At 36.0% G+C, this 25660-nt stretch overlaps 1 protein-coding gene across 3 annotated transcripts in view; it reads right to left on the bottom strand.

The window, feature by feature from the left end:
* Positions 1–25660, bottom strand: part of RSF1 (remodeling and spacing factor 1) — a 146008-nt gene that overhangs the window by 14838 nt on the left and 105510 nt on the right. For 2 of the 3 annotated variants that reach the window (XM_008524529.2, XM_070625791.1), the window contains 7 exons: positions 21734–23499; positions 19544–19750; positions 14119–14223; positions 12929–13008; positions 8098–8152; positions 6713–6822; positions 1342–1409 (listed from right to left, as the gene is read on the bottom strand). In XM_008524529.2, the coding sequence (XP_008522751.2) occupies positions 1342–1409; positions 6713–6822; positions 8098–8152; positions 12929–13008; positions 14119–14223; positions 19544–19750; positions 21734–23499 (2391 nt within the window). The remainder of the gene's footprint in view (positions 1–1341; positions 1410–6712; positions 6823–8097; positions 8153–12928; positions 13009–14118; positions 14224–19543; positions 19751–21733; positions 23500–25660) is intronic. The other variant, XM_008524530.2, reaches the window with a different exon arrangement.

Raw genomic sequence — 25660 nt, 5'->3', positions numbered from 1 at the left:
GAGAGAGACAACTGTACATTTATTAAAAGCTTTTCTTTAATATCTAAAGACTAGTCTTATTCGTGCTTAACAGCTCTTCATTTGATTTCTTTATTTTCTTCCTACCAACATGCGGTATTTTCACAACTTCTGCTGACAGCGTTCTCATCAAGAGTTTCTGCATTCATCTGTCCTAAATAGAAGTTCACCATGTAGAGAACTTATAAAAAGTTTTTTGATATAATTCACATACCATAATATTCACCCTTTTATTTAGGTTTTTTTTTTTTGAGGAAGATTAGCCCTCAGCTAACTACTGCCAGTCTTCCTCTTTTTGCTGAGGAAGACTGGCCCTGAGCTAACATCTGTGCCCATCTTCCTCTACTTTTTATATGTGGGACGCCTGCCATAGCATGGCTTACCAGGTGGTGCCATGTCCACACCCGGGATCCGAACCGGCGAACCCTGGGCCACCCAAGCGGAACGTGTGAACTTAACCGCTGTGCCACCGGACCGGCCCCTATTCACCCTTTTATAGTGTATAACTCAGAGTTTTTAGTATAGTCACAAAGTTGTGCAACCATCACCACTAATTCCAGAAAATTTTCATCACCCCGAAAAGAAACCTCATACCTATTAGCAGTCACTCAAGAATCTCTTCTTGAAAGTTGTCTTTTAGACATGGCTTTAGAAAGAGGTCAATCCATTTAAAAAAAACAAACTGAGTTTATAGGACAGAAAAAGTGAGAATTCAGCAGCAAAGATGTAAATAAGGCACACATCTCTGGAAAAGCTAGTGACTTTTTCAGTTCCACTACAAACAGCCTACTTATTATTAATCCTTTCCAGAGTTTTCATAACTAAATGGAAACCACAATGCTCCTTACTGGCACACTGGTAATTCACTATATAGCTCTTTAATTACCTTCAAATTCTTCCACTTTAATGTCAACTATTAAAGACTATGAAATTAATAAACTGATTTTTAAAAGGTTAATTTAAAGCAATCATTTAGATTCTGATTACCCATAATTTTTGAGACTTTGTAGCAGTAGTGATCTAAAAATAAAAAGACAATGGGAAAGTTTCACTTGGAGGCAGAAATAACTTTTTTTAATCGCTGAAGGAATATTTACATTTTATATTAGATCATAAAATGAAACTACTTTAAAAATAATTAGTAAGATCTGAGTCTATCCATTGACTCTGTGTCCACCAATTACTTTGAATATCAGACAGTTAACATCAGTAGTGATTGTGATACACACTGGGGAAAAGAAAATATGCTCACGGCTCGAATCAGGGCATTTTAGCTAACATATTGGCCGAGTACAGGAAGAAGAGAGAATGATAAACATATACCTCCTCCATCAGCTTCTTTGATATCATCTTCGATAGCTTCATCAATTGCTTCATCAAACTCATCGAATCTAAAATAGAGACAACAGTCACATTACGGCCTGTCCTGGCATCCGGTTGGAAGGGCTGCCTCTGAGGTAAGAAAGGTCTCAACATAAAACTGCTCTCCGCCACTTTGGGACTGTGTCACTTGGACTATATCACCTTGCTCCTGTTAACCTCAATTTCTTTTATTAAAATAAGGTTTTATAAATCAGTATCTAATTCATAAATTGTTGTTTTCCATTTTCAAAGATCACCTATACCAAGCACCAGTAAATATTTTTCTAAAGGGCCAGATAGTAAATATTCTAGGCTTTGTGACTGTACAGTCTCTGTTCTAACTACTCAACATAGCCCTTGTGGTGCAAAAGCGGCCACAGATAATACAAGACAATCACTGTGGCCATGTTCCAATGTAACTGTATTTATGGACTCTGTGATTGGAATTTCATGTAACTTTCCTCTTTTGGTTCTTTTTTTCAACCATAAATGCAGAAACCACCCCTAGGTCATGGGTGATGCAGAAACCGGCAGTGAGCTGGATTTGGGCCACAGGCCACAGTTTGCCACCCCCTAATTACACAAATCACATGGCAAAGCAAGTGGAACAAAATTAGTGTTCTGGAAATAATACTAAGTGTGAGGACTATATTATTGTTACTGAAGATTATATTGTTATTATTAGTGAAATTCATACACAGACAGTCAGAATTCTAGAACTAGGTACATGTACTTTTTCTCACAAGGGTTGTTTCTCACAGTTTAAAGGGCCAAGACTAGATGATTCCTAAGATTTCTTTACATAGAAAATTCCTCTCATTTTAGAGTTGAGGTGACCAAAAGGATAAAGTGACTTGTCTAAACCTATGCTAAATATGGTAATTACTAGCCATGTGTGGCTATTTATATTTAAATTAATTAAAATGAAAAATTCTCTTCCTCAGTAGCTCAAGTGCTCAACAGCCAAATACGACTACTGGCTACCATACTGGATAGCAAAGAAATGGAACATTTCCATAACCACAGTATGTTCTGCTGGACAGCTCTGGATTAAAGCCACACAGAGGATTAACAACAGAGTTAGGACTAACAGCCAAATATTTTGCCTTTGAGCTGAGAAACTCATTATAGCTATGGACTTCCTCTGTAGGAAAACATACATATACTTACACAAACATAACATCTTGTAAATAATTTCAGAGGATTCAGAAGTTTCAGGTCAAGAACTCTTCTTCTACAACATACCTTTTAATGGCTGTATAGTGACGCATCTTACGGGTGTATCATAATTTAGTTAAAAGTCTTACTTCCAATTTTTTCAAAATTATAAACAATGCTATGAAAAAATTCCTAGAGCTCTACCTTAGCTTTTCCTGAAGATAAGTTCTAAGTAAAAATCTGTGCAGCCATTCGCCAGGCTAGAATAACAGATACAGATAATGCTAGATGCGAAGTTAAAAGAAAACAGTATTTCTCCCAAGGACATGATGCAGCCGTAAAGGGGCATAACAACCTATTTCTTTGAGTGACTACTATTTTCTTACTCACTGAGAAGCTTTGTTTTCTAAAAACAGAGACCATCAGAACCTTTGGACATAGGAAATTCTATCAGTAAGAATGAAACACCTCACTCTTGCCTGGAGGAGCTAAGTCACTTTCACCACAAATCAGCCTTGCTCTACATCACAGATGGAGAGTTCTGCATGGGGGTTGGACACAACACTCCACACATCTTCTTTAACGTCATTGTTTTCAAGGAAACAGGACTCCCTGTGCACTATGCTTCCAGATCTGACAGTGACCCCTTTACAGAGCTCTGCTTTGCTTTCAGCCTTACTCTTCATTTGCTTCATTTAAATTTCATCTAAACTCTATCCTTCCTCAATATCTTATTCTAAAAACATTATTTTCTTGTCCTTTTAATTTTAATTTGATTACTGAGTAAAGCCAAACATTATTTTCATGTTTATTAGTCACTTTACTTTTTATTTTACAAGTACCCATTTGTGTCCTTCGCCCATTTTATCAGCCACTGTGTTCTTTTCTTACTGATTTGTAACAGCTTTTTATGTATTAAAGATTCTAACCTCATTGTCATATGTTGCAATTATTTCTATTCAAAGTGTATTCCCCCTTTAAACTTTGCTTATTTTTTTTTTAAGTTCTGAGAAAGGAAAATTGACATCTTGCCCTGCTACCACTATGAATGTCTGCCCATCGCACCTCTAGTCAGGCCCCCTCCCAAATAAACAAACAAACAAAGTCACCTTGTCTAGTTCTAGTCTCTAAAATAAATGAAAACTTAATTTTCCTTAAGTAGTTGATTCCCTAACAAAAATGGCTTTATCCTCAAGTTTAGCAATGTTAATGTCTGAAGATATGCTACAGCTTTTGCAGACATCATGTGAAAAAACTAATGTATTTCCACCATGAAAAAAACTATAATCCCTGTAATTTTTTAAATTCATAAGCCATCCTTTGCAAAATTCCTTTGCAAGCACTTTCTTTTGTAGATGCTTTGTCTGTGTTTTTCTAAATTTTTATGTAATCAAATATCCTTTCCATTATTGTTTCTGTGTTTGGTGTTATGCTTAACAAGTTGCTCCTTACACTAAGATTACATTCCTTCCTTAAATCCTTTTGCAACACTAGGTAGGGTATAAATAAATGAATCACACCATACCTCTATGCTAAAAAACACAGTTTATCATAAGTTCCTATATTACTGTTACATAATTGCAGAGCTGAAGGCATTCATCTGGGTTAATCCACCATCACAGGCACGGCAACCAAGACCTAGGGAGACGGCCCACTTAAAGATACATGGCTAATGAGTGGCGCGGTGAGGACAATGCTCCCTCTAGTCAACTTTGATGTCATCCTCTCTGTTGGGAGCAATAAGAATCTGATAAACAATTATTAAATGAGAGTAGTGATGAAATCCTTTTTTGGGGGGTCCTTTTTCTGTGTTGATACATTATTAAGTATCTTTACATTTTACATTCACAACAGTCCAATTTCAGCCCACGTACAAAGTAAATTCTAGGTGTATTTAGAGCTTAAATATGAAGAGTAAAACTTAAAAAAATTAGAGAAAGCATTTGAAGGACTCTATTAATTCATCTCAGGTAAATTTCTTTAAAAAGCAAAAGAAGCAAAAATAATAAAGAAAAAGTGATGAGACATACAAATGCCCAAAAGCATATGAAAAGATACTCAGCATCACCAACCAACAGGGAAATGCAAGTCAAAATCATGAGATATCGCCTCACATCTGCTAGGATGGCCACCATCAAAAATACAAAAGCCAACAAGCGTTGGTGAGGATGTGGAGAACCCAGAAACCCTATACACTGCTGGTGGGAATGTAAAATGGCACAGCCGCCACAGAAAACAGCATGGAAGTTCCTCAAAAAAACAAAAATAGAACGACCATATCACCTAGCAATCCCACTTCTGGGTATATATCCAAGATGAAATGCTAATAATAACTCCAATTACATCAGGACTGAAAGACAATACAGTTCTGCTACAAAGCTCATTAACATAAATGCAAAGTTCTTTCAACATGACTGATATATTAGGAAATAAGTCAAGCATAACGTATATTTCATACTTTCTTATAAGTAATTTCAATTGTGAGAAACCCTAGGTAAATGCAGAAAATTGTGCCTAGCTGTATAGGAATACACAAAACGCACACACCTCAAACACCTACCGGCTACCTCAGCTCATCAGGTGTGTTTATTATAAGCTAAAGCCATCTGCATCTGGTGTTACAAGCTTCTGGCTGATTTCAAATAACCGTCCTTCTACCACCATAAAATAATTTACAAACGGCAGCCCTCCTCACAATCACTTCCACAGGCAACCTTCAGGGCTTTTTTCAACATAGAATGTCGTATTTATTGTAGTACTTACGTTATTTCTTAACTATTTAACATGTCAAATAGTACTATCATTTTTATTAGATTCCTATCTTTTTTAAAAGAATGTGTCACTTATGAAGTTTTTGAGTGTGTAGCCCTAACTCAGTATTTCCCACAATCCATAGGTTTCTATTGTGTGATTTTGCATAGCAGGGCTACTTTTAGGAAAGCACATGTTGGGATACAGCAGAACTGAGTTTACACCTGCACCTTCCATCAGCAGGCTTTGATGGAATTGGCTATAATGATTTTATATAAAATAGCACTTTTTAATTTTCAAAGTTTTTTTTAAAAAAAGAATATGATGGATACTATTGCCACATATATTAAGGATTTTACTCTTACTGATCTTACTGCATTTTATTAAGTTTTAACAATAATAATAGCAGCAAACTACACATGGGGAACTCTCCCTTGATCACTGATGAAAAGTTTATAAACAAGAAGCAAGCTCAAAGTTCTATAAAATCGACTTTGTTTTTCATCTCCAGTTATCAAGTTACAAGACTGTTTTCGTGTTGTCTAAGTAGACCACAGATCAAACAATGATCTAAAGCAATTAAAATAAATTCATTATTTGAGTGAGACAGAGTGGTTTAGTGGAAAGAACACTGGACTAACAAACAATCAGAAGATAAGGTTTTAGTCTAGGTTTAGCTACTAACAGGGTGACCATGGAAAAATCTCTCTCTCTCTCTGGTATTTCTGACGGCAGATGGTAAACTAGATTGTATTTACTGATTCTTTCAATAGGCATTTATGGAACACTTACTATCTGCCAGCACTATGCCTGCTGTAAAGGACAGAAGGACACATAAAACAGACATGGTCCTTACCTTCTTGCTAATAGTCTAGTGGGGGAGAAAAATATTAATCAAATAATTAAAATCACAATCATTATAATTATGATAAGTGCTTTCAAGGAGAAGAATTGGTTGCTATGAAGGCATACAATAGAGGGATTTGATTAAGAAATGGGTGACAAGGTAAAATTGGGTGGGAAATTCTAAGCAGAGTAAACAGTATGTGCAAAGGGACCAAAAGAAGACAGCGTGGCTAATGCTTTGAGAGGAAAATGTGGCGACACGGAGCTGAAAAGCTCAGCACAAGGTCGACAACACAGCGCCTTGTGGGCCTCGTTAAAGGCATCGATCCTTATCCCAAGAATTATAGAAAACTGACAGTTTGTCAAGCAGAAGAAAATGATATAAGCAAATTTACATTTGGAAAAGATCATGTTGGCTGCTCTAAAATTCTGTGATTCTAAAGACAGTAGGTAAGATAAATATATACGACTGCTAATAATCACTGTGATGGGAAAAGCATACACTTGTGGGTTGTGTCGTGTCATTTAAAAAAACATTTACACTCTTTCATTGTAAACATTTCCACATATTTCATACCTATAACTTATACATTTCCGTGTTCTTGTTGACCTCCTTTCAAGCAAGTTTGCTTTTGATTTTTTTGAATCTTTTTTCTTTTCTTCATGATCTTCAGAAAAATCTGGCTCCTGGTTTAAAAATATGAAAAATATATAGATTATTACAACAGAACAAAATTCCTGGGAACTAATAGGTTTCTAATGTCCATCTAGGCAGCCCATGTGAAAGGTTTGAAAAGTGAGATGATCCTTCTAAAATTGAACAACGATGGCAACATTAAGTATAGAAATTAAAAAGAATATTGGTGATCAGAGGATCAAACACTTCTGTATTAAAATTCTCAAGTTTCTGTGAGTTTATAATTACCTCTTTAAAAACAATCATGATGAAGTTTTTCCACTGATAAATATTTCAACAAGTAAGTAAATTTAACACATATATTTAATAGATATGCTGAATAAGTGAACTAACGGATTTGGAAAACAAAGGTGCATAATGCTGAAGGAAAATAACTAACCAAGGCAGGTTACTTGACCATGTGATTTAATTAAGCCCAAATGAAACTAAAAAAATTTCTTCATTTCAGATATGGTATATATACACAATGGAATGTTACTCAGCCCTAAAAAAGAATAAACTCGTCTCATTCACAACATGGATGGACCTTGAGGGTATTATGTTAAGTGAAATAAGCCAGATAGAGAAAGATAATCTGTGTATGACTCCACTCATAAGTGGAAGTTAAACATGTAGACAAAGAGAACAGAATAGTGGTTACCAGGGGAAAGAGGGGGTGGGGGGAGGGCACAAAGGGTGAAGGGGTGCATCTACAACATGACTGACCAACAATAACATACAACTGAAATTTCACAACGTTGTAAACTATCATAACCTTAAGTAAAAAAAAAAATTCTTCATTTCAAACGCAAATCATGTTACATGTACTTTCACTCTTGGGTATCCTTTTTACTTATAAATTAGACTACTAAATGCAAAACAGTGATATCCCATCAAAGAAACCAAACTGTAAGAACACAAATTGAAGTTTCTGATAACCACCAAAGCAGAAAATTACAAACAGAATCTCTCTATTCTTTAGTCACTTTACATAAAGAAGCTAAAAACAAATTACCCAATTTAGCGTAAAAAAAAAAAAAAAAGAACAGAAACCCCATAGGGGTGAGCTATAAATGTGGTTTGAATGTGATATTATATTTGGGGGCTTCACACACACAGTAATTTCAATCACGAGGGATTATGGGTGATTTAAGGTCCTAAATTTTCATTTTTAATAAGATTGGTATACTATATATTTAAAACTACTGACATTACATAAAGTGGGCTAAATTTTAAAACAATTACGCCAGTCTCCTCTTTAAAAATACTACAAACGAAAAACTTACTTGTGGCGGAATGATGTTTTCAATACTGATACCCACATACACCAAGCGTTCTTTCCTTTAAGTGAAAAACAAACAAGCACACAAACAAGATAAGATTTGCTAAAAATAAAATTGTTATGAAAACACTAACACAGACAATACTAAAATCGCACTTTCATGGTAATAGCAGAGGCTAGGTCACAGACATGTTAGCTACCATCTGTAAAACTTAGAGTATGACTATCTGTGGAAGGCACAAAACTCTCTAAAAGTATGAAAACTGTAGCTTTACAAGCGACTTATACCGTTAAAATAAAACCTGTAACTGAAATAGACAAACTTCATGAACAGTCATGCTGAGACTCACTGATAAAGTGATTAGATGGAAAGCCACTATGGGTGGACAAACTAGATCTTTGTTATTACACATAGTAATATTGTATATGTGTATACACAGTTATAATCTCATGGTAATAAATATCACTATAAAAAAGAAGAACTCTACATAACAGAATCATATCAAGGACTCAGTGAATGATACTAAGACCATTCACTTCTTGTTTGCAGAGAAGGAAAAAAGCAATGCAGCCATACGGCTCTGTACTCTAGAGTGCTACAACAAAGATATCTTTAGAGCCAGTTAAGACTTCTCCAGGAAACGTGGATTTAGAACACTAATGACAGCTCCACAGGTTCATTTCAAAGAAATAAACCTTTGTTGATTTTAATTCAATAAATTTAACAGAACAAATTGCTATATACAACATGTGCTTTCTCTGGTTCTCCCAAGGTTAACTCAATTCACCAAGTGCATGTATGTTGAACTGAATGGAAATATTAACCACTCTTCCTCCCTTAACTTGTGATGTCCGTTACAGAAGGACATTAATCATCCAGTACCTGGGGTCCTTTAGAATGCAGCCTTTACTGCCCCATAAACCCTTGACCCTACTAATAAACAAGAATCCTATGGTCTTTTTAGAGACAGGTTATGAAGCTATTAAATAACTGGCATGTAAGAAAATGATAGATATTTTAATCAAAACCTGATTTAAAAAACAGTATAGTTAATGAACTATAAACTAGGAAAAGCAAGAACAGTACTAGCTAAAATTAAAAGGGAAGGCTTCATTGATAACTCAGAACACGAGCTCTTATTAAATATGTTTGACATGTCTGTCCTTACACTAACTAAATTTATTGTGATATCAGTTTCCTCTTTCAATATCTCAAAATCTCTGCTTTCACTTGTATTTTTCTCCTCAACTTAGTTGAAAAAACACTTAGTCATGTTCACCATATTAGATCATGATTTGTATCAGGCTTGGGAATCCAAAAGTAAATAAGACATGGTTTTTGCCCTCACAATTATTTAACAACTGACTGTAGTCCATAATGAACAGGTATAATGGAGACATGAAAAAGGAACAGATTTTGTCTGAAGAGCTGAGAAATTTAGGAAGGCTTTAAATAGATGCTAACATGTGAGTAGAATCTTGAAGGTAGGTAGGATTTCTCATCACAGCGTTCTCTTGCTCAGTAATGTTATGGAAAGATACATCTTCCATTCCATCTTACCACTTAGCTCAATGAGCATATTGGGCCCAGGCCTTATCATTACCAATAACCACACCCCTTCTAAAAGTTCAATTTCAGGCATCCTATTCTCTGACTTCTACCGGCTCACTTTCCAGCTCACTCCCTCTGGTACACTGATTTCAACAATTCTCTGACTCCGGTGGGACCTCTATCCATTGACCCTACCCTCTTTTTACTGTCCATCACTCCCTTCATATCCTTACTTTCCCCCTTACCTGGCTTAGACTCCACGGTCCATCATTATAAATATTCCTTTGCATACACTTTCAAATTCCTTGTCTCTTTCTCTCCTTCCCTCTGTTATATTACCTGGAAAATTCCAACCCTGATTAAATCCAACTCTCTGCTAGCAAAGCACTTGTAATAGTATTCTGGAAGTACAGAGCTATTTGAATTCCCAAATAATTTCTGGCACCACGTTCTGGAAGTGATGTTTACAAATCAGTTGGACGGACTTCTGAAATATCAGATTTCACAGAGCATCACAGCTCCAGCTCTGTAGATAGTTGCTGGCTAGTCACTAATTACTCAATGACACATCCTACTTTTCCACCATACTGTAGAGCCTTTAAAGGTAGAGACCACAAAACAGACTTAATGCTGATTACATTGCAAATGTTGGTTAAATGTTGAATAAATGCACAAGGGGAAAAATGCTCATGTTCTATGACAGAGTAAGCAAGGCTCTAACCTGTCAGGATGAGTGCTAGAGAAATTATTTCACAGATTTAAAAAAGGATGAATAAAAATGCTCACTTTTAAAAGCAGATGAAACCACCTGGAATTTACAGTTAATATATTATTTATTTTAGAAACATATATATTTTGCTGTTTAGAGCTCCTAAGATTCATGCATATACACGTATAACAGGAGCTATAAATAATCAAAGCTTTGTTAACCAGATTACTGGGAAGAATTAACAAATAGCAGCTACATTTCAGTTTAATTGGTCTTGTGCCAGATTTGTCCCCCTATAATGATAACTCTGTTCTTCTTCCTGTGATTCAATCTCATATAAGATTTAGTGTATGATCTAAAGCCACAACTACAGATGTCCTCTTAAAGGATGACATGTAGGTAAAGAGCATTGTCAAGAATAGAAGAGAAATCAAATGAACTACTAAATGGGAGACCAGCAGTGTGAACAAATGTTGTGGCACATTTTAACATAAATTTCTAAAATTTAAAATATTTCTTAATTGCAGCAGCATATCCTAAAGCATGTGAGGCAATAGTCAAAAAATTTTTATCAGCCTTTCCACATATAAAAAGTCTAAGCATCAAAGGCCTCCAAAGAACAAGCAGACACACAGTGCTGCGTCAGATCAGCTTCAGAACATGAGAACACTGCTCTTTTCTCAGAAGGGCAGGCAGATTTCAGAAAGACAGGCAAAGGAAAATCTAATAGTTAGTTCTGATTTCATTTGTAGCATCCTTAGTTGGATGTTTTCCAGTGTCAAAAAGAAAAACAGGAGCAACTTGGCAGATCAAAATAGTCCTAATAATTTTATATAGGACTATCAGAGTTTGTAAATACAAAGGTATTTAGACAATCGATTTTAAAAAACTAAGTATTTTTATCTCCTACTCAACTTTAGAGATTAAGTTTGCCTTTAAACTAAGTAGAATCCATTACTAGCCAGAGAGTTCAAACCGAATAGTAAAGAAAACAACAGAATTTGGAGGCTTAACCCATTTTTAAGGTTCACCTTTGCACAGAGTGAAGTCAGTAGATGATAGAAGGAACTGACTGCCTTAAGTCAAGCTAAATTTTCAGGGGAAGACTATCTGACAGCTGGTGAAAGTTAAAGGAGCAGCAAAGGAAAGTAAAAAGACCAATCAGGAGAGACTGCTTAGATTTTCTCATACTATGTACAAATGGGCACCAAGTCCCTGATTAATCCTCTGAAAATTCTCTCCAACCTCTCAACTTTATTATCTCAACGAGTGCCCTAGTTCAGGCCTCATCAGCTCTCACAGACTCTATTGCAACAGCCTCAACTCTAATTCCTTCTTCTTATTGTTGCTAGGATATTTTTTTCTGAAATAAAAATCTGATTATGCGTATCCCTCCTTTGATGGCTCTCCCACTGCCTATAGAGAATAATTCAAATTCCCTAACCAGGTATGCAAGGCTGTTCACAATTTGGCCTCAACCTGCTTTTACAGCTTCATCCCTTACCACTTTCCTACTCTCACTTTTACACTTTGTCTTTGCTTTCATTTGTGCACTTTGCCTAAAATATTCTTTCTCTGCATGTCCACTTGTGTAACCCCAAGTTATCTTCCAAGGACTTCCATTATAACCCCAACCCCTAGGAGAACTAAAATGCCCCTTCACAATGTTCTTGTATTGCTCTTATCACACCTCGATTTGTCTCCTTTATTGTATCACTGGCTTATATGTCTGTTTTCTGACAGGTGAGCTCCATGTAAGTGAGAGCTATGTCTTACTCATCCTTTTGGTTTGGTACACAGCAGGTTGGAATGAACATTTAGCAATAGATTAATCAAATAAGGCACAAATAATATAAACATAAACTTACTGTCTTGATTTTGAGCCCCCTTTTAAAGTTTAGGTTCAACTCCAGTCTTACCTCCTCCAACTGCTTTAGACCACACCAGAGTGGCATATTGAAAAGGGAGGCATCTCTTAGAGCCAGTAGGACAGAGGTCAGCCTTTAAATGCTCTTTATCTCACCAGTGTTAATTCTGCCCACCCAAAGACATGACCCGGGGAGCTAAACCACAGACCAGTTTGTATAGTTTTCTTGTACTCACTACATGCTTAGTTCCATAATATTTGGGCCAATATTTATTCAGAGAGGGTTCTGATAAATATTTTAGATCAGGGGTTGGCAAACTTTTCCTGTAAAAGGACAGATAATAAATTAGGCTTGGCGGGTCATAAGGATTCTGTTGCAACTACTCAACTCTGCTGCTATAGTGCAAAAGCACCTGTTAGACAATATATAAACACACGAGCATGGCTACGTTCCAGTGAAACTTTAGTTATGGACAATGAAATGCGAATACATGGTTTTCATGTGTCATGAAATACGATTTTTTTTCAGTCATTTAAAAATGAAGAAACCATTCTTAGTGAGCAGACAATACAAAAACAAAGAGCAGGCTGGATTTGGCTCACAGGTCAGTTTGCCAATCCCCACTTTAGATAAAGGCATTAATCTGTACTCCAAGAAAATTCTGCCGTCAAGCTCCCAAGTAAAACATTAACACGTGTCGCAATACCTGCGTTCAGCCCGCTCCTTCTTCTTTAAGGCAACATCTAAATCCTGCAACTGTTCCTCTAATTTTTCACACAGTAGTTTCTGAAAGAGGAAAACAGATAAGTATCAGTTGTAACACCTTTCCATCGTCATTTATCACTTGCATGTTACCTCATGGATACTGTGCTATGAGAGCTGATAAGGGGCCACATAGTAAGTGAGCACTAAAATGTTCCTTCTGGTGAATTAAATAAAGAGGTGCCTCAGCATCCACTGAACTGAAGATGAGCATAACATCTGTGAAGCAAAGCACATCAGAGAAACTCAAAGTCTTGCCAAAAACACATTCTATCCTATCTTGCTGGCAATAATCAATGTTTAAAATAGCATTTGATTCAACAAGTACACATGACTGATTAAAATGTTTAGAAAAATCCCAGGACATTTTTAAGGGAGAAGGTTATATATACAATAAAATAAAATGATGCCAATCACTAGTTTTAAAAAAAGAGAACAGAACAAAGTCCGCAAGACCATGCTAACTGGGTCAAAACAGAGCTGAAAAACATAATTCATAAAGCTATGCTAAGCCACAGAAGCCCACTTCACTGAGAAGTGCAATAAAGCCTATCATTTTTAAAGCAAAATGAGACTGGGCTTGTGAGAGAAAGGACCCCCTGGGGGCAATGGCATAAAAATATCCTGTTGTTCAGCTTACAAAAGTTAATTCACCTGCATCAAGATGGGAGAAAACAGAATTCATGTTTTTATTCACAGTACCATCATAATGGTACATAATTCACAATACCATCTATAAAACTTCTGACAAAAAGAAGGTAGACAGAAATGATAAGGAGGATGAAACGAATGGATAAACAACAGGAAGAAACTTCTTTCTACCCTTGTATATTATCTTAATTTGGCGGTCTTTGTGTCTTTAACAAATGTGAGAAAAAGTAAAGCAGAGATTATTGTAGAAAAATTAGAGGTTTTCAAGAATTGTTTTGGAAAAAGAAATGAAGGAAAGACCTAAAAGATATTAATAAAAGGCAGTTTTTTCCATAGTCTCTAATTTCACAGAAATTTAAACAAGAGGTAAACAATATTTACAAATTGCTTTGAAGATTAAAAATGTTTAGTAGCTGTCAGTAAGTATTATTACTTTGAACATAAAATCAAAGACTGAATAAACAGAAGTGTGCTGGGTCATACATGTTGGCAAGGAGGGCAGAACCATTCTCCATCAGGGATGATCATCAGAGGAGGGCGAAGGCAGGCAGTGTGGTATCCACTGTCACAAGAGTCACACAGAAGAATCTGAAACAAACCATACGTTAATGTCAACCTCACTCCATGACTAAACTTCACTGACTCTTAAGTTAAAATAGACATTTCAATATTTCTTAGTATAGTACTAAGAAATATACTATACTACATTCTTTATTTGCATACAGCATAATAATAAAAGAGCTGATAATTTGGGATCTAACATGCCATCTTTTTTAAAAAGATGGGCACCTGAGCTAACATCTGTTGCTGATCTCTTTTTTCCTTCTTCTCCTTCCCAAAGCCCCCCAGTACATAGCTGTATATTCTAGTTGTGAGTGCCTCTGGTTGTGCTATGTGGGACGCCAGCTCAGCATGGCCCGATGAGCGGTGCCATGTCTGCGCCAGGATTCAAACTGGTAAAACCCTGGGCCACCAAAGTGGAGTGCATAAACTTAACCACTCGACCATGGGGCCGGGCCCCTAACATGCCATTTTTTTAAAAATAAAAAAACTAAGAAAATTTAAGGTACAAAAATTTAGTGAAAAATAACAAGTCCTTACTGAACTAGAGTTATAATTCTTTTATAGTGTGCTATAAGGGCAATAACAATATATTCTTTATAGCAAAGTTTTATAGTTTAAGAATCATAAACTACCCACCACACATAGAATTTCAAAAATACAAATAATTTCCACTTTAAGCAGCATTTAAATTACCTATCTGTAAGAAACATTTGTGGTTCTTTTTATCATGTAAATTCAAACATGGAAGGGAATGAGGTATTAGAAGAATGAAACTATACTCAGGAACATCATCTTCAAATACAAACACTAACAATAATTAGTCTTAAGTTGATATTTTTTATTTGAGTTTAACGTGACTATTTCTCTAAAACTTGAAATGGTACACTCATGAATGTTTAATTTAAAAATAACTTTCTATTTTTAAATAATTTTAGGGAGCTGGCCCCGTGGCTGAGTGGTTAAGTTCGTGCGCTCTGCTTTGGCAGCCCAGGGTTTCGCCGGTTCGAATCCTGGGTGCAGACATGGCACTGCTCATCAGGCCATGCTGAGGCGGCATTCCACATGCCACAACTAGAAGGACCCACAACTAAAAATACACAACTATGTACTGGGGGGCTTTGGGGAGAAAAAGGGGGGAAAAATCTTAAAAAAAAAATTTTTATCTTTACAGAAGTTGCAAAGATAGCACAGAGTTCCCATAACCCCTTTACCCAGCTTTCTCCAATGTCAACATCTTACATAACCATGGTACATTTAGCAAAACTAAGAAATTGAAATCAGTACAATACTGTTGACTAAATAACAGACTTTATTCAGATTTCATTAATTCTTTTTCTTTTTTTGAGGAAGATTAGCCCTGAGCTAACATCTGCCAATCATCCTCTTTTTGTTGAGGAAGACTGGCCCTGAGCTAACATCTGTGCCCATCTCCCTCTTCTTTATATGTGGGATGCCTGTCACAGCATGGCTTGCCAAGTGGTGCCATGTCCGCACCTGGGATCCGAACCAGCGAACCCCAGGCCACCAGAGCGGAACGTGTGAACTTAACTGCTGCACCACTGGGCCAGCCCTCAGATTTCATTAGTTTTTCCACTAACGTCCTTTTTCTGATTCCAGGATCCAAGCCAGGATATTATACTGCATTTAATCATGTTTCCTTAATCTTCTCCAATCTGTAACAGTTTCTTGGTCGTTGTTTTCCATGACTTTGACACTTTTGAAGAGTACTAGTCAGATATTATGCAGACTGCCACTCACTTTGGGTTTGTTTGATGTCTTCTCTTGAGTAACCTAGAATATGGGTTTTGGAAAAGAATTTCACAGAGCCCTGCTTACTGAATCATATCTGGGGGTACATGATATCAATATGACTTATTACTGGTGATATTAACCTTGATTACTTGCTTATGGTAGTGTCTGTTGGTTTTCATCACTGTAAAGTTACTACCATTCACCTTCCATATTCTCTTCTCAATAGAAGTGCTAAGTCCAGCCCACACTCAAGGGGAGGGGAATTAAGCTCCACTATCTGGAGGAAGAAGTATCAAAGAATTCGCAGATACAAGTTAAAATTATCACAGTAATTAATAAATTAATAAATATTTGGGGGGAAGATATGGTGAAGCTATGCAAATATCCTGTTTTCCTTCAAGCTTCACTCACCAGTTTTAGCACTAGTGGATGCTGCTGGCAACAATCATTACTGCGGTGCTCTAATGGTGACTCTCTATTTCCCTCACGCCTTCTACATTTGCTATTTGGAATTCTTAAGTGAAAGAAAAAATATATCCCTTCTCCCCCATCCATTTACTTATTCAATTATTTATTTATATCAGGATGAACTAATGAATATTTATTTTACTCTTTGGGTTAAAATCTAAAATTGTTATTTAATCAGTCAAATTCAAATTGTGCTAGCCATGGACACACTGGGAGCTGTGTCCGTAGGACTCATTTGTATCTTTTCTTTTCAAAAGCTCTTCTTTACTTCCTGGCACTATGGGATAGTCCAGGCACATCTTATATTTTCCCAGCCCAAGCCTTTGAATCAGCCATTTTTCCCAGAACCCCTGGTTCTTTTACTGGAGAATGATTTTTAGAAACCAAGATTGGGTGCTGAGTGCTCACTGCTACTGGGTATCACTGCTTCTAAGGTCTCTCAGAGGACAGAGCTAAGAAATATATTATGTATAGTGATGTATACAAATAAACCTATATTAAAATAAGCATGAGTTCATACTAATTTCTCTACCTCTCATTCAGCGCCACAGGATTCATTCTAGCCTTTGGCCTTGCTTATTTGTAACTTCTTTCTCTGACAGTGAGAAGGTTGGCTCCTATTATCTACACTTCATTTATTTGTTCAACCCTAGCACAGAGGTAGTTTCTGAACTGCTAACATATACCCCAGGGGATTGGGCGGGGGGGATGTGTACACATGTGCAGTGATTTAAAAGTGAAAAATACCTTCCCTCTTCTTCATACAAAGCATCACCATTTGTTGCCAATACCCAAAATTCAATACTAAGTTATATTAGTATTATACTGCAGTTATATGACTGATTGATTACGTAGGCACGTGTGGCCTAACCTGGGCACCTGATTCCATTTATCATATTGTTTCTATGGTACAACTAATCTAAATTTCAAATAAAATTAAAAGTAAATTTTTAGAATTCAACTTATTTCTAAAACAATGATTGTCTCTATTCCACAATAAAGGTAAAATCCTATTAAAATAAATATTACTATGTAAGATTTCCAAGCCTCAAGCAATTATCCTTTTATTTTGACTAAAACATGGAAAATCTGAGTTCTACACTCATCTACAAATTTATTGCTTTTCTGCTGTAAGCTCAATGAGGACAAGGACCATGTCTTCCTAATTCAGCATCATTTCCCTACCACTTAACACATAACACTTGCTTGGCAGTTTGATTTGAGGATTAACCTTAAACACAAAGCATAAGAAATCCAGCACATTTGGGATCTTCAGTTTCCAATGTCATTCTCTTTGGCACAGTAATCAGCAATGAGATTTTCAGAGTAGTTATTAAGATAGCCAAATAAATATAAATCTTGTGTGTTCTGCAAGAAGGGTGCAACTTTCTCCATCTCCTCAATGTCATGTCTGCTCACCTCATTTTACTTCTCATTTCCTCACACCCCTTTGTCACATCTACTGCTGTCTCAATTAAAATGAACTCTTAGTTTAAAAAGATAATAAGGAAATGGTAGAAAAGAACACAAGTGTTGATTTTTACTTGATTTAGAGGGCAGAAAACACCACTATCTCAAATCGTCTCTTGACCTTTCTCCACACAAAAATCTTGACCTAACTTTCATAGCCTGATGATCATAAAGAGTCTTTGCAGAGTAATTTCAAGATCTATTCTTCTTAGAGCTAAAGTCATTCTCTGGTTCTAATAATCTTTTTTTTGCTGAGGAAGATTAGCCCTGAGCTAACATCTGTTGCCAATCTTCCTCTTTTTTTGCTTGAGGAAGATTAGCCCTGAGCTAACATCTGTGCCAATCTTCCTCCACTTTATATGTGGGCTGCTGCCACAGCATGGCTGACGAGTGGTGGAGGTCCACGCCTGGATCCGAACCTGTGAACCCAGACCGCCGAAGCACAGTGCACTGAACTTAACTACTATGCCATTGGGCCGGCCCCTAAGTTTCATCTTTTACTTGAACCTTCTGAAACTACTGGGATATGATAAACTTCACTGATGAATTTAGTTTATAGATATTATTTTAACATTAAAGAAGAAAGGAACAAGAAAGCCACAAACAACTTTAACCCAGCAAATAACAGATGTCAGGAACTGTGTGCTAGACGATTTTACATAGCTCATTAAAAACAACCCTCAGAACTATGTGGTATTATTCCCATTTTACAACGAGGAAATCAAGATACAGAGAAGACGGCCCAGTAAGTGGTAGAAGCAGGATTGCAACCAAGTCTGTCTGGTCCCACGCTTTTCCCATGATACCACACTGCTTTCTAGGAAAAAAGAGCCTTGGAGAACCACCTCATATACATTTTCCAAACTTTAGAGGATCTCAAGTTTCTGCTCAACAAAAATTCCTTCCATGTTGAAGCATATTTCTTTCTACTTAATAGTTGGAGCTTGCCTTTAAAGTCAGATCTATTCAAAAGAACAGAACAGTTGCATAGAATTAAGTATAACAAGAGTGTTTCTTCAACAGGCTCTTTAGAAAGCATTTATGAACTACAAGAATAATATAATACATAGGTTAGGAACTGGTTTTCCTGATTTAGGCTACCTTGGAAGAACTTATTTCCTGGGTAAGAAAGTTCCATGTAAATTTATCACTATTCTTCTGAATATATCTGGTCTATAATTTATCCTCAAATTTTTTTCAGAACTGCCCATTTTCTGAAGTTTAAAGCCCTACTACATTGACTTACATGATTTTACAGAAAGGCAATTAAGGCCTTCAGGCTTTACTTATTTAAAGCTGGTACCTCAGAAATGTCCTTATAAAGTAACTTAAAGGGAAAGAAGAAAAATTTAAAGAGAAAAACAGAATAGAAATATTTGAATAAATTCACTGAAGTGAGAAGAGATTAGGAGTGTATCCTTAAGTAGAGGAAATATCAATATATAAACTAGGTAAAATGAAAGCAGGATCCTGATTCTCCCTAGAATTGGGTTATTATTTGAGAAAGAGAAATCTGTAAATGTTATTTTGCACACACACACTCTGTAGCATTAAAAAATTCAAATCAAGATCAAAACCAGAAGAGTGAGGCTGTTTCGGGCAACTATAGCATATCAGTTAACATGAATACTGTGCACTGAGATCAGGTACATACCAGTTCAGGATGGTTTGGAAGGCCACATTTTTTGCATGGTTCATCATCATCTGCTAGGATGGCTTCTTCACTTTCTTTTTCTTCTTCCTCTTCTGAAGCTGCAGACGATTTTTCACTGTCAGACCCTTCACTTTCGTCATTGCTGGAATATTTCCACCTGCCACGTGTTCGAGAACCAGTCCATCGAACTTTGCCTTTGGGTTTTACCTTGGATAAAATAAAAAATTAGGAAAATTTGGTATAATAAGAATGTTAAAAAAACCCAAACACTTCTGATTACATATCCACTGTAAAATATTTAGTCAATACACAAAGAAGAAAAGAAAAATCACTGTAGTTTCATCCATAGATATACCCGCTATTAAAATCTGCTCTATATAGTCACTATTTTTCCTATTTGGGGGAAGAGAAATTATAATGAACACTTTGTCTTATAAATATTTTCCCTAGTCATAAAATATTCTCCTAACATCACCGTAAATGACTATATAATACGCCATCACATAGATGTATTTATAGTATCTCTTACTAAACGGACATTTAGGTAGTTTCCCATTTTTTCACTTTCATAAACAATGTAACCTTGTAAATATAAATTTTTACACACACTTCTGTGGTTAGGATAAATTCCTCGAAGAGGATTCTGGGTCAAAGGCCATGGACATTTTATAGGCTCTAGAAGAGAACAGTGACTATATTCTCACATATTGCTATACAAAATTTTAAATTCCCATATTAGAGATGAATTTTCATGTTTTTAATGAGTCAGAATTCATATAAAAATCCTGACAAATTTAAAAATATACAGTATTCAGAGAATAAGTTTATAATGTTGTAAACTGCTGTTCATTGCCTAGATTCACAATCTTGTAAGTCACATTTTAGTTCCTTTCTGCAGTATAAGTCCCCATGAAAGATCAAAAATAACAGAAGGGGAAATTTTTTTTTTGGTCCTGAGCTAACATCTGTTGCCAGTCTTTTTTTTTTTTCCCTTCTTCTTCTCCTCAGTCTCCCAGTACAGAGTTGTATATTTTAGTTGTAGGTCCTTCTAGTTCTGGTACATGGAATGCCGCTCAGGATGGAAGGCTTGATGAGCAGTGCTAGGTCCGGGCCCAGGATCCGAACCCAAAGTCCCGGGCCTCCGAAGCAGTGTGTGTGAACTTAACCACGTGGCCATGGGGCTGGCCCCAGCGGAAATTTTTTTAAGTAAAGAATTAAAAATTCAGTATTTCAGGGAACAAAGGAGCACTTACAATGAAGAACAACTGGATCACTTAAATAAATTAAAAACAAAAGCAGTGCTTTTAATTATAACAAACTCCCATGGACTAGCCCAAGACACATACAAGATTTTGTTTAAAATAAGAGTCGTAGAAAAAAGATTTCTGGCTTCTAAGACTAATGATTAAAATGTGGGAAAATAGGTATTCTCCTACATTGGTAATGAGAGGGTACATCAAAAGGGCCTTTAATGGAGGGCAATGCGGCAAAAGCGATCAAAACTTAAAATACACATGCCCCTTGACCCAGCAATTCCAATTCTAGGAGTCTTTTCTAAAGAAATACTCACTCATATCCAAAAGGCTCTTCAATGCAGCATTGCCTGTAATAGTGAAAAATTGGAAACAACCTAAATGTCAATCAATAAGGGACTGGTTAAATAAACTGAGGTACATCCACACTCTGGAACGCTATGTGGCCATTAATAACCAAAAGGTAGGCTCCATGTACTGACATGGAGAGAGTTCAAAGACACACTGTTAAGTGAAAAACTCAGAGAAAAATGAACACATTTGATTCAATTTATTTTTTAAGAGAATGTGTAAATATTTATGAACATACATATGAACATATGGAAGAAGGATTGGAAAGAGATGTACCTCAAACTGCTAATAGTTTTCATAGGGAATTTTCATTTTTCAACCCTACAGGTTGGGTATTACTTGAATAGTTTACAAAGAGAATATAGTCCTATACTGCCTGTAATGGAGAAAAAGTTTAAAAGATGACAAGATTATAGAGTGTGAAATTTAATGTTTGGGAATAACTACTGAGAAAAGTCATCTCAGATACAGGAAGAAAGGTATCTTTTTTTTAACTGTTGTTAGTTTTAGTCAAAAGCAAAAAGGTATAAACACTCAGAGCCAAATATTTCTAATAAAAATTAAAACTCAGTAGGAGAAATTTTACCTTGCTTACTTTAGAATTTGTATCCTTCTCTGTTTTTTTCAAATTTTCTTTTTTGTCTGTTTTTTGCAAAGCTGTTGACTCTTCTTCTACTTCATCTTCTCCTTCCCCTCTTTTTTTATCAGCCTTCTGATCTCGGATCTCAGCCACTTTCGCTGTGGGTCTAGATATTCTTGGAGACCTCCTTAAAGTACGACCCACATTTGTTTTCTCTTCTTCCTTTTCTTTCTTCTCTTGCTTGGTTTCTTGTTCTAGAATTTTGGGAGGAGAATCTGGCTTCTTCTTCCGACTGGATATCCTAATCGTTAATTTGATGCCCTCTTTCTGCCTTTCAGAGGTTATCTCTGTGTTTTCTGAGGCAGTGGTTTCTTCATCAGGAATCAACTTATATTTAAATTTGCTTTTTTGCATAGAACCCTTTGTCTCAGAAGGATCCTCTGAGCCAGAGGTCTGGGGATTGTCCAGATTATCTATTTCTACCTTCGTGGATTCAGAATCCTCTTTCAGAATTTCTGGGTCCGTTTTTCCCAGGGACTGACCTTCAGTGGAACTTGTGCTCTGACACTCTACCACTTCTTTTTCTGAGGCCAGTTTCTCACAGTGACCAGTCATGTTAGGTGGTGGAGATATTGCAGCTGCCTCGGGAGAGCCTGGTTTTACTGATTCTACAGTATCCTTTGGAACCTCTTCTGGTATTGGACTCAATCTTTGTGTGTCCTTATCAAGAAAAGTCTTTTTGGACTTCTCTAACTTTTCAAGACATTCTAGGACTGGTGGGCGCCTATCCTTCTTACTTTTGGGAGACCTCTCTTCAACTTTCATGGTACAGGATTCAGTGGTAGATAAAGCAGTTTTCAAAGAGAGATCCTTTGCCATCTCAGAAGTCTCCAGAGAGGTTTCTATTTCTGGAGGACCAGTTTCCTCTATCTGCCCTTTTTGACTCTGGGTCTCTATGACTGATATTGAACTATCTGCATCTTTCCCTAAAGGGACCACTTCTTTCTCAAGATCACCTATTTTCATACTTGTTATGACAGAATTTAAGGACTCTGCTCCATTTCCCTCCATGATGACATTTCTGTCCTTAGAGGGGCTACAGCTATCTTCCTTTGTATCATAAAACTTTGTCTCCATTTGTTCTGTCTTAAAATTTGGAGTTACCTTTTCATCACTAACTTCTCCATTTACCAGTTGTTTCCCTTCATGACCCAAAGTAGTGATTGTAGAGATTCTTTTACAAGTCTCTTCCTCTTGTTTTATTTCATCTTTCAAAAACTCTTTTGTTGGGGTAACTGATTTACACAAAGGTCCTTTGATCGGACTGTCAAAATCATCAGTCAGTTTAATTTCTCGTTTTTTTAGCGGTATCTTGGCCTGCTGGTCATTTTTAAGTTTCTCAGTGTCTTCAGTAGACTTCTCAGTAATTTCTTGAGAAGATTTAACGTTGCCACCAAACTCTAGCCTTTCAGGCTCTAGCTTCTCCATGCTACTTCTGGTATCTTTCGGATCTGCTCTACTTTCCTTTACTTCCACTTTAACGGGTTTGACATTTTCCTTGAAGGAATCACTTTCTTCTTTGATAATCTTTTTTTCCTCACTTTCTGGCAAAGGTTTTTCTAGCTTCACTATGACTGGCAATTTCACAAGTTCCTTTTCATCTTCTTTTTCTATTTTCACAGTAGTCTCTTCTAGAGCATTGGGTGTAGAATGGTTTTCTGAATCTATTGGCTGCTCTCCACTTTTCATCTTTTCATTTTCCTTTGGTTCCTCTAAAAATCAGAAAAAGTTTACATAATCTAAGTATTCAAGATTATAAAATATACAAAGCTTCATATAACATATACTTCCACTTGAAATTTCAGTCTTAAAAGAGATGGCTTTTGTTATTGGACATTTGACAACAAAAAGTAAAATCTGACAGTGAGGAACTTACCAAACTCTGAAGCACAACTTCTAGATATTAAAACACTATTATTTAGAAAGATTCAGGTTTCTGCTTTATTTTTTTAGCTTCAGTGTTCTCAATGGAATACAAATATTTTTACAGCTCAAACAATTTATTCAAGCTCAAGTGATGGGTCAAAAATACAAAACTGAAAATACTACATAAAACATTTCCAGAAGACCATATTTGTTTTAAAAACTGACAACTGTTCTTTGCAAATCAGTGAGCACTTCATTTTATTGAAGTAACATGAGCATGGCAGTGAGAAAATGCTTGTTTTCCATTTTATTCAGATTATAAAAGTAACACAATTCTGTATAGAAAATGAAAAATAGCAAAAAGAAAAAAATGCCCATAATTCTAATACCCAGAGGCAACTACTGTTAATATTTTAGGTTACTTCCTTCTAGTCTTGTATATTTCTATATACAAAGTTGGGATCATGTTGCCCCATTTTTTCATTGAAACATTAGCACTTTTTTATGATATTAAATGCCTTTTACAGAAACTAGACTTACTTATATAATATTCATCAATGTGGTTATATTACAATTTACTTTATCAAATGTCATCACTGAACATTTCAGAAGTTAATATTTTATCAACGAACTATTTAGGTTTATCTGTCAATTCCTCTTTTTTATCTTATTGGCTATATATTTCCAACTTTTATAGAGTACCAAATAGCGCAAATTTAAATATAACAAAAGCTGTACTTAGTAACCGGCATAATATCTGGGATTACAAAGATTACATATGTGCTGTCAACTCCGCTCAGGGAATCTGGACACAGTGTTTTTAGAATTCCTTAAGCACTACTAATTTTACCTACATTTTCCATCACCTCACCTTCTCCTTGCAACTGAAAAGCCTCAATTCTAAACAAACTTTTACTAAGATAGGAATTTTTACAAAAAATTTTGAACAGATTCTTGCCAAGCTGATAAACCAGAGTTATAGTGTATTTCATGGGAATAAAATGGAATGGACAGAGGTGAGATGAAGTAGGACCTTTTTTTTGTAGGGAAGGCTTCACCCTGAGCTAACATCTGTTGCCAATCTTCCTCTTTTTTTTCCTCCCCAAAGCCCCAGCATGGTTCCATATGTCCTAGTTGTAAGTCCTTCTATTCTTCTATGTGAGCCACCACCACAGCACGGCCAGTGAAAGACAGGTGATGTGGTTCTCTGACTGGGAAATGAACCCGGGCTGCTGAAGTGGTGACAGCACTGAACTTTAACTACTAAACCATCAGGGCTGGCTCAGGACATCTTTTTTAAAGTAAGAAATATTTCTTTAAAAGAGTGAATATTTTTATTACAAACCACCATTTCTTTTATGTCAATCATGTAGGAAATAACCAAATTCAAGAACCTCTGAGAACCATTCAGAACCTAAGATCAGAGTATCAGTATTGCTCCTCCCTCTTTACATTGTCAGTGATTTAATGTACACACGCCACTAAGAAATTTACAGACATGACAATAATGATCTAATTTGTATATCTTCCCTTTCCCACTGATAAAATAGGTTTAGTAATTTCTCGTTCATTGAGATTGGTTAGCACATCAGGAGATCTAATTAAATGAACATCTTTGTTAACATTTAAAATATAGATTACCATCTTTAAAAATAACTTCAACCTAATACTAAATATGTTTACTGAACACAGTTTAATATTTTTATCTATATATTTTGGTTCAGAAAACAACTCAGGATCTCATTGTGACTCTGACTCAAGGTAAAATGACACTGTTTTTATTTGGGGGTGGTGAATGAGAAAGTTCTTTTCAGTTATTTGAACTGATTTCAATTTGAGTAACAACATGGCAAAACAAAATGAGGGATAACATTAGGTTCAAGACTCCTAAGTTCACTAAACCTAATTCTGCTAGTGGTGGGTCTTTAGTATGTCAAAAACTCTCTGATCTTCATTTCTTCATCTACAAATAAAGCAGCTGGACTAAGTGACTCCAACAATTATTCT

Source organism: Equus przewalskii, chromosome 6 (assembly GCF_037783145.1).
Source record: "Equus przewalskii isolate Varuska chromosome 6, EquPr2, whole genome shotgun sequence".
Lineage (NCBI taxonomy): Eukaryota > Metazoa > Chordata > Mammalia > Perissodactyla > Equidae > Equus > Equus przewalskii.
Note: the sequence above shows the minus strand (reverse complement) of the source record. Positions and strands in the feature narration are given on the sequence as shown.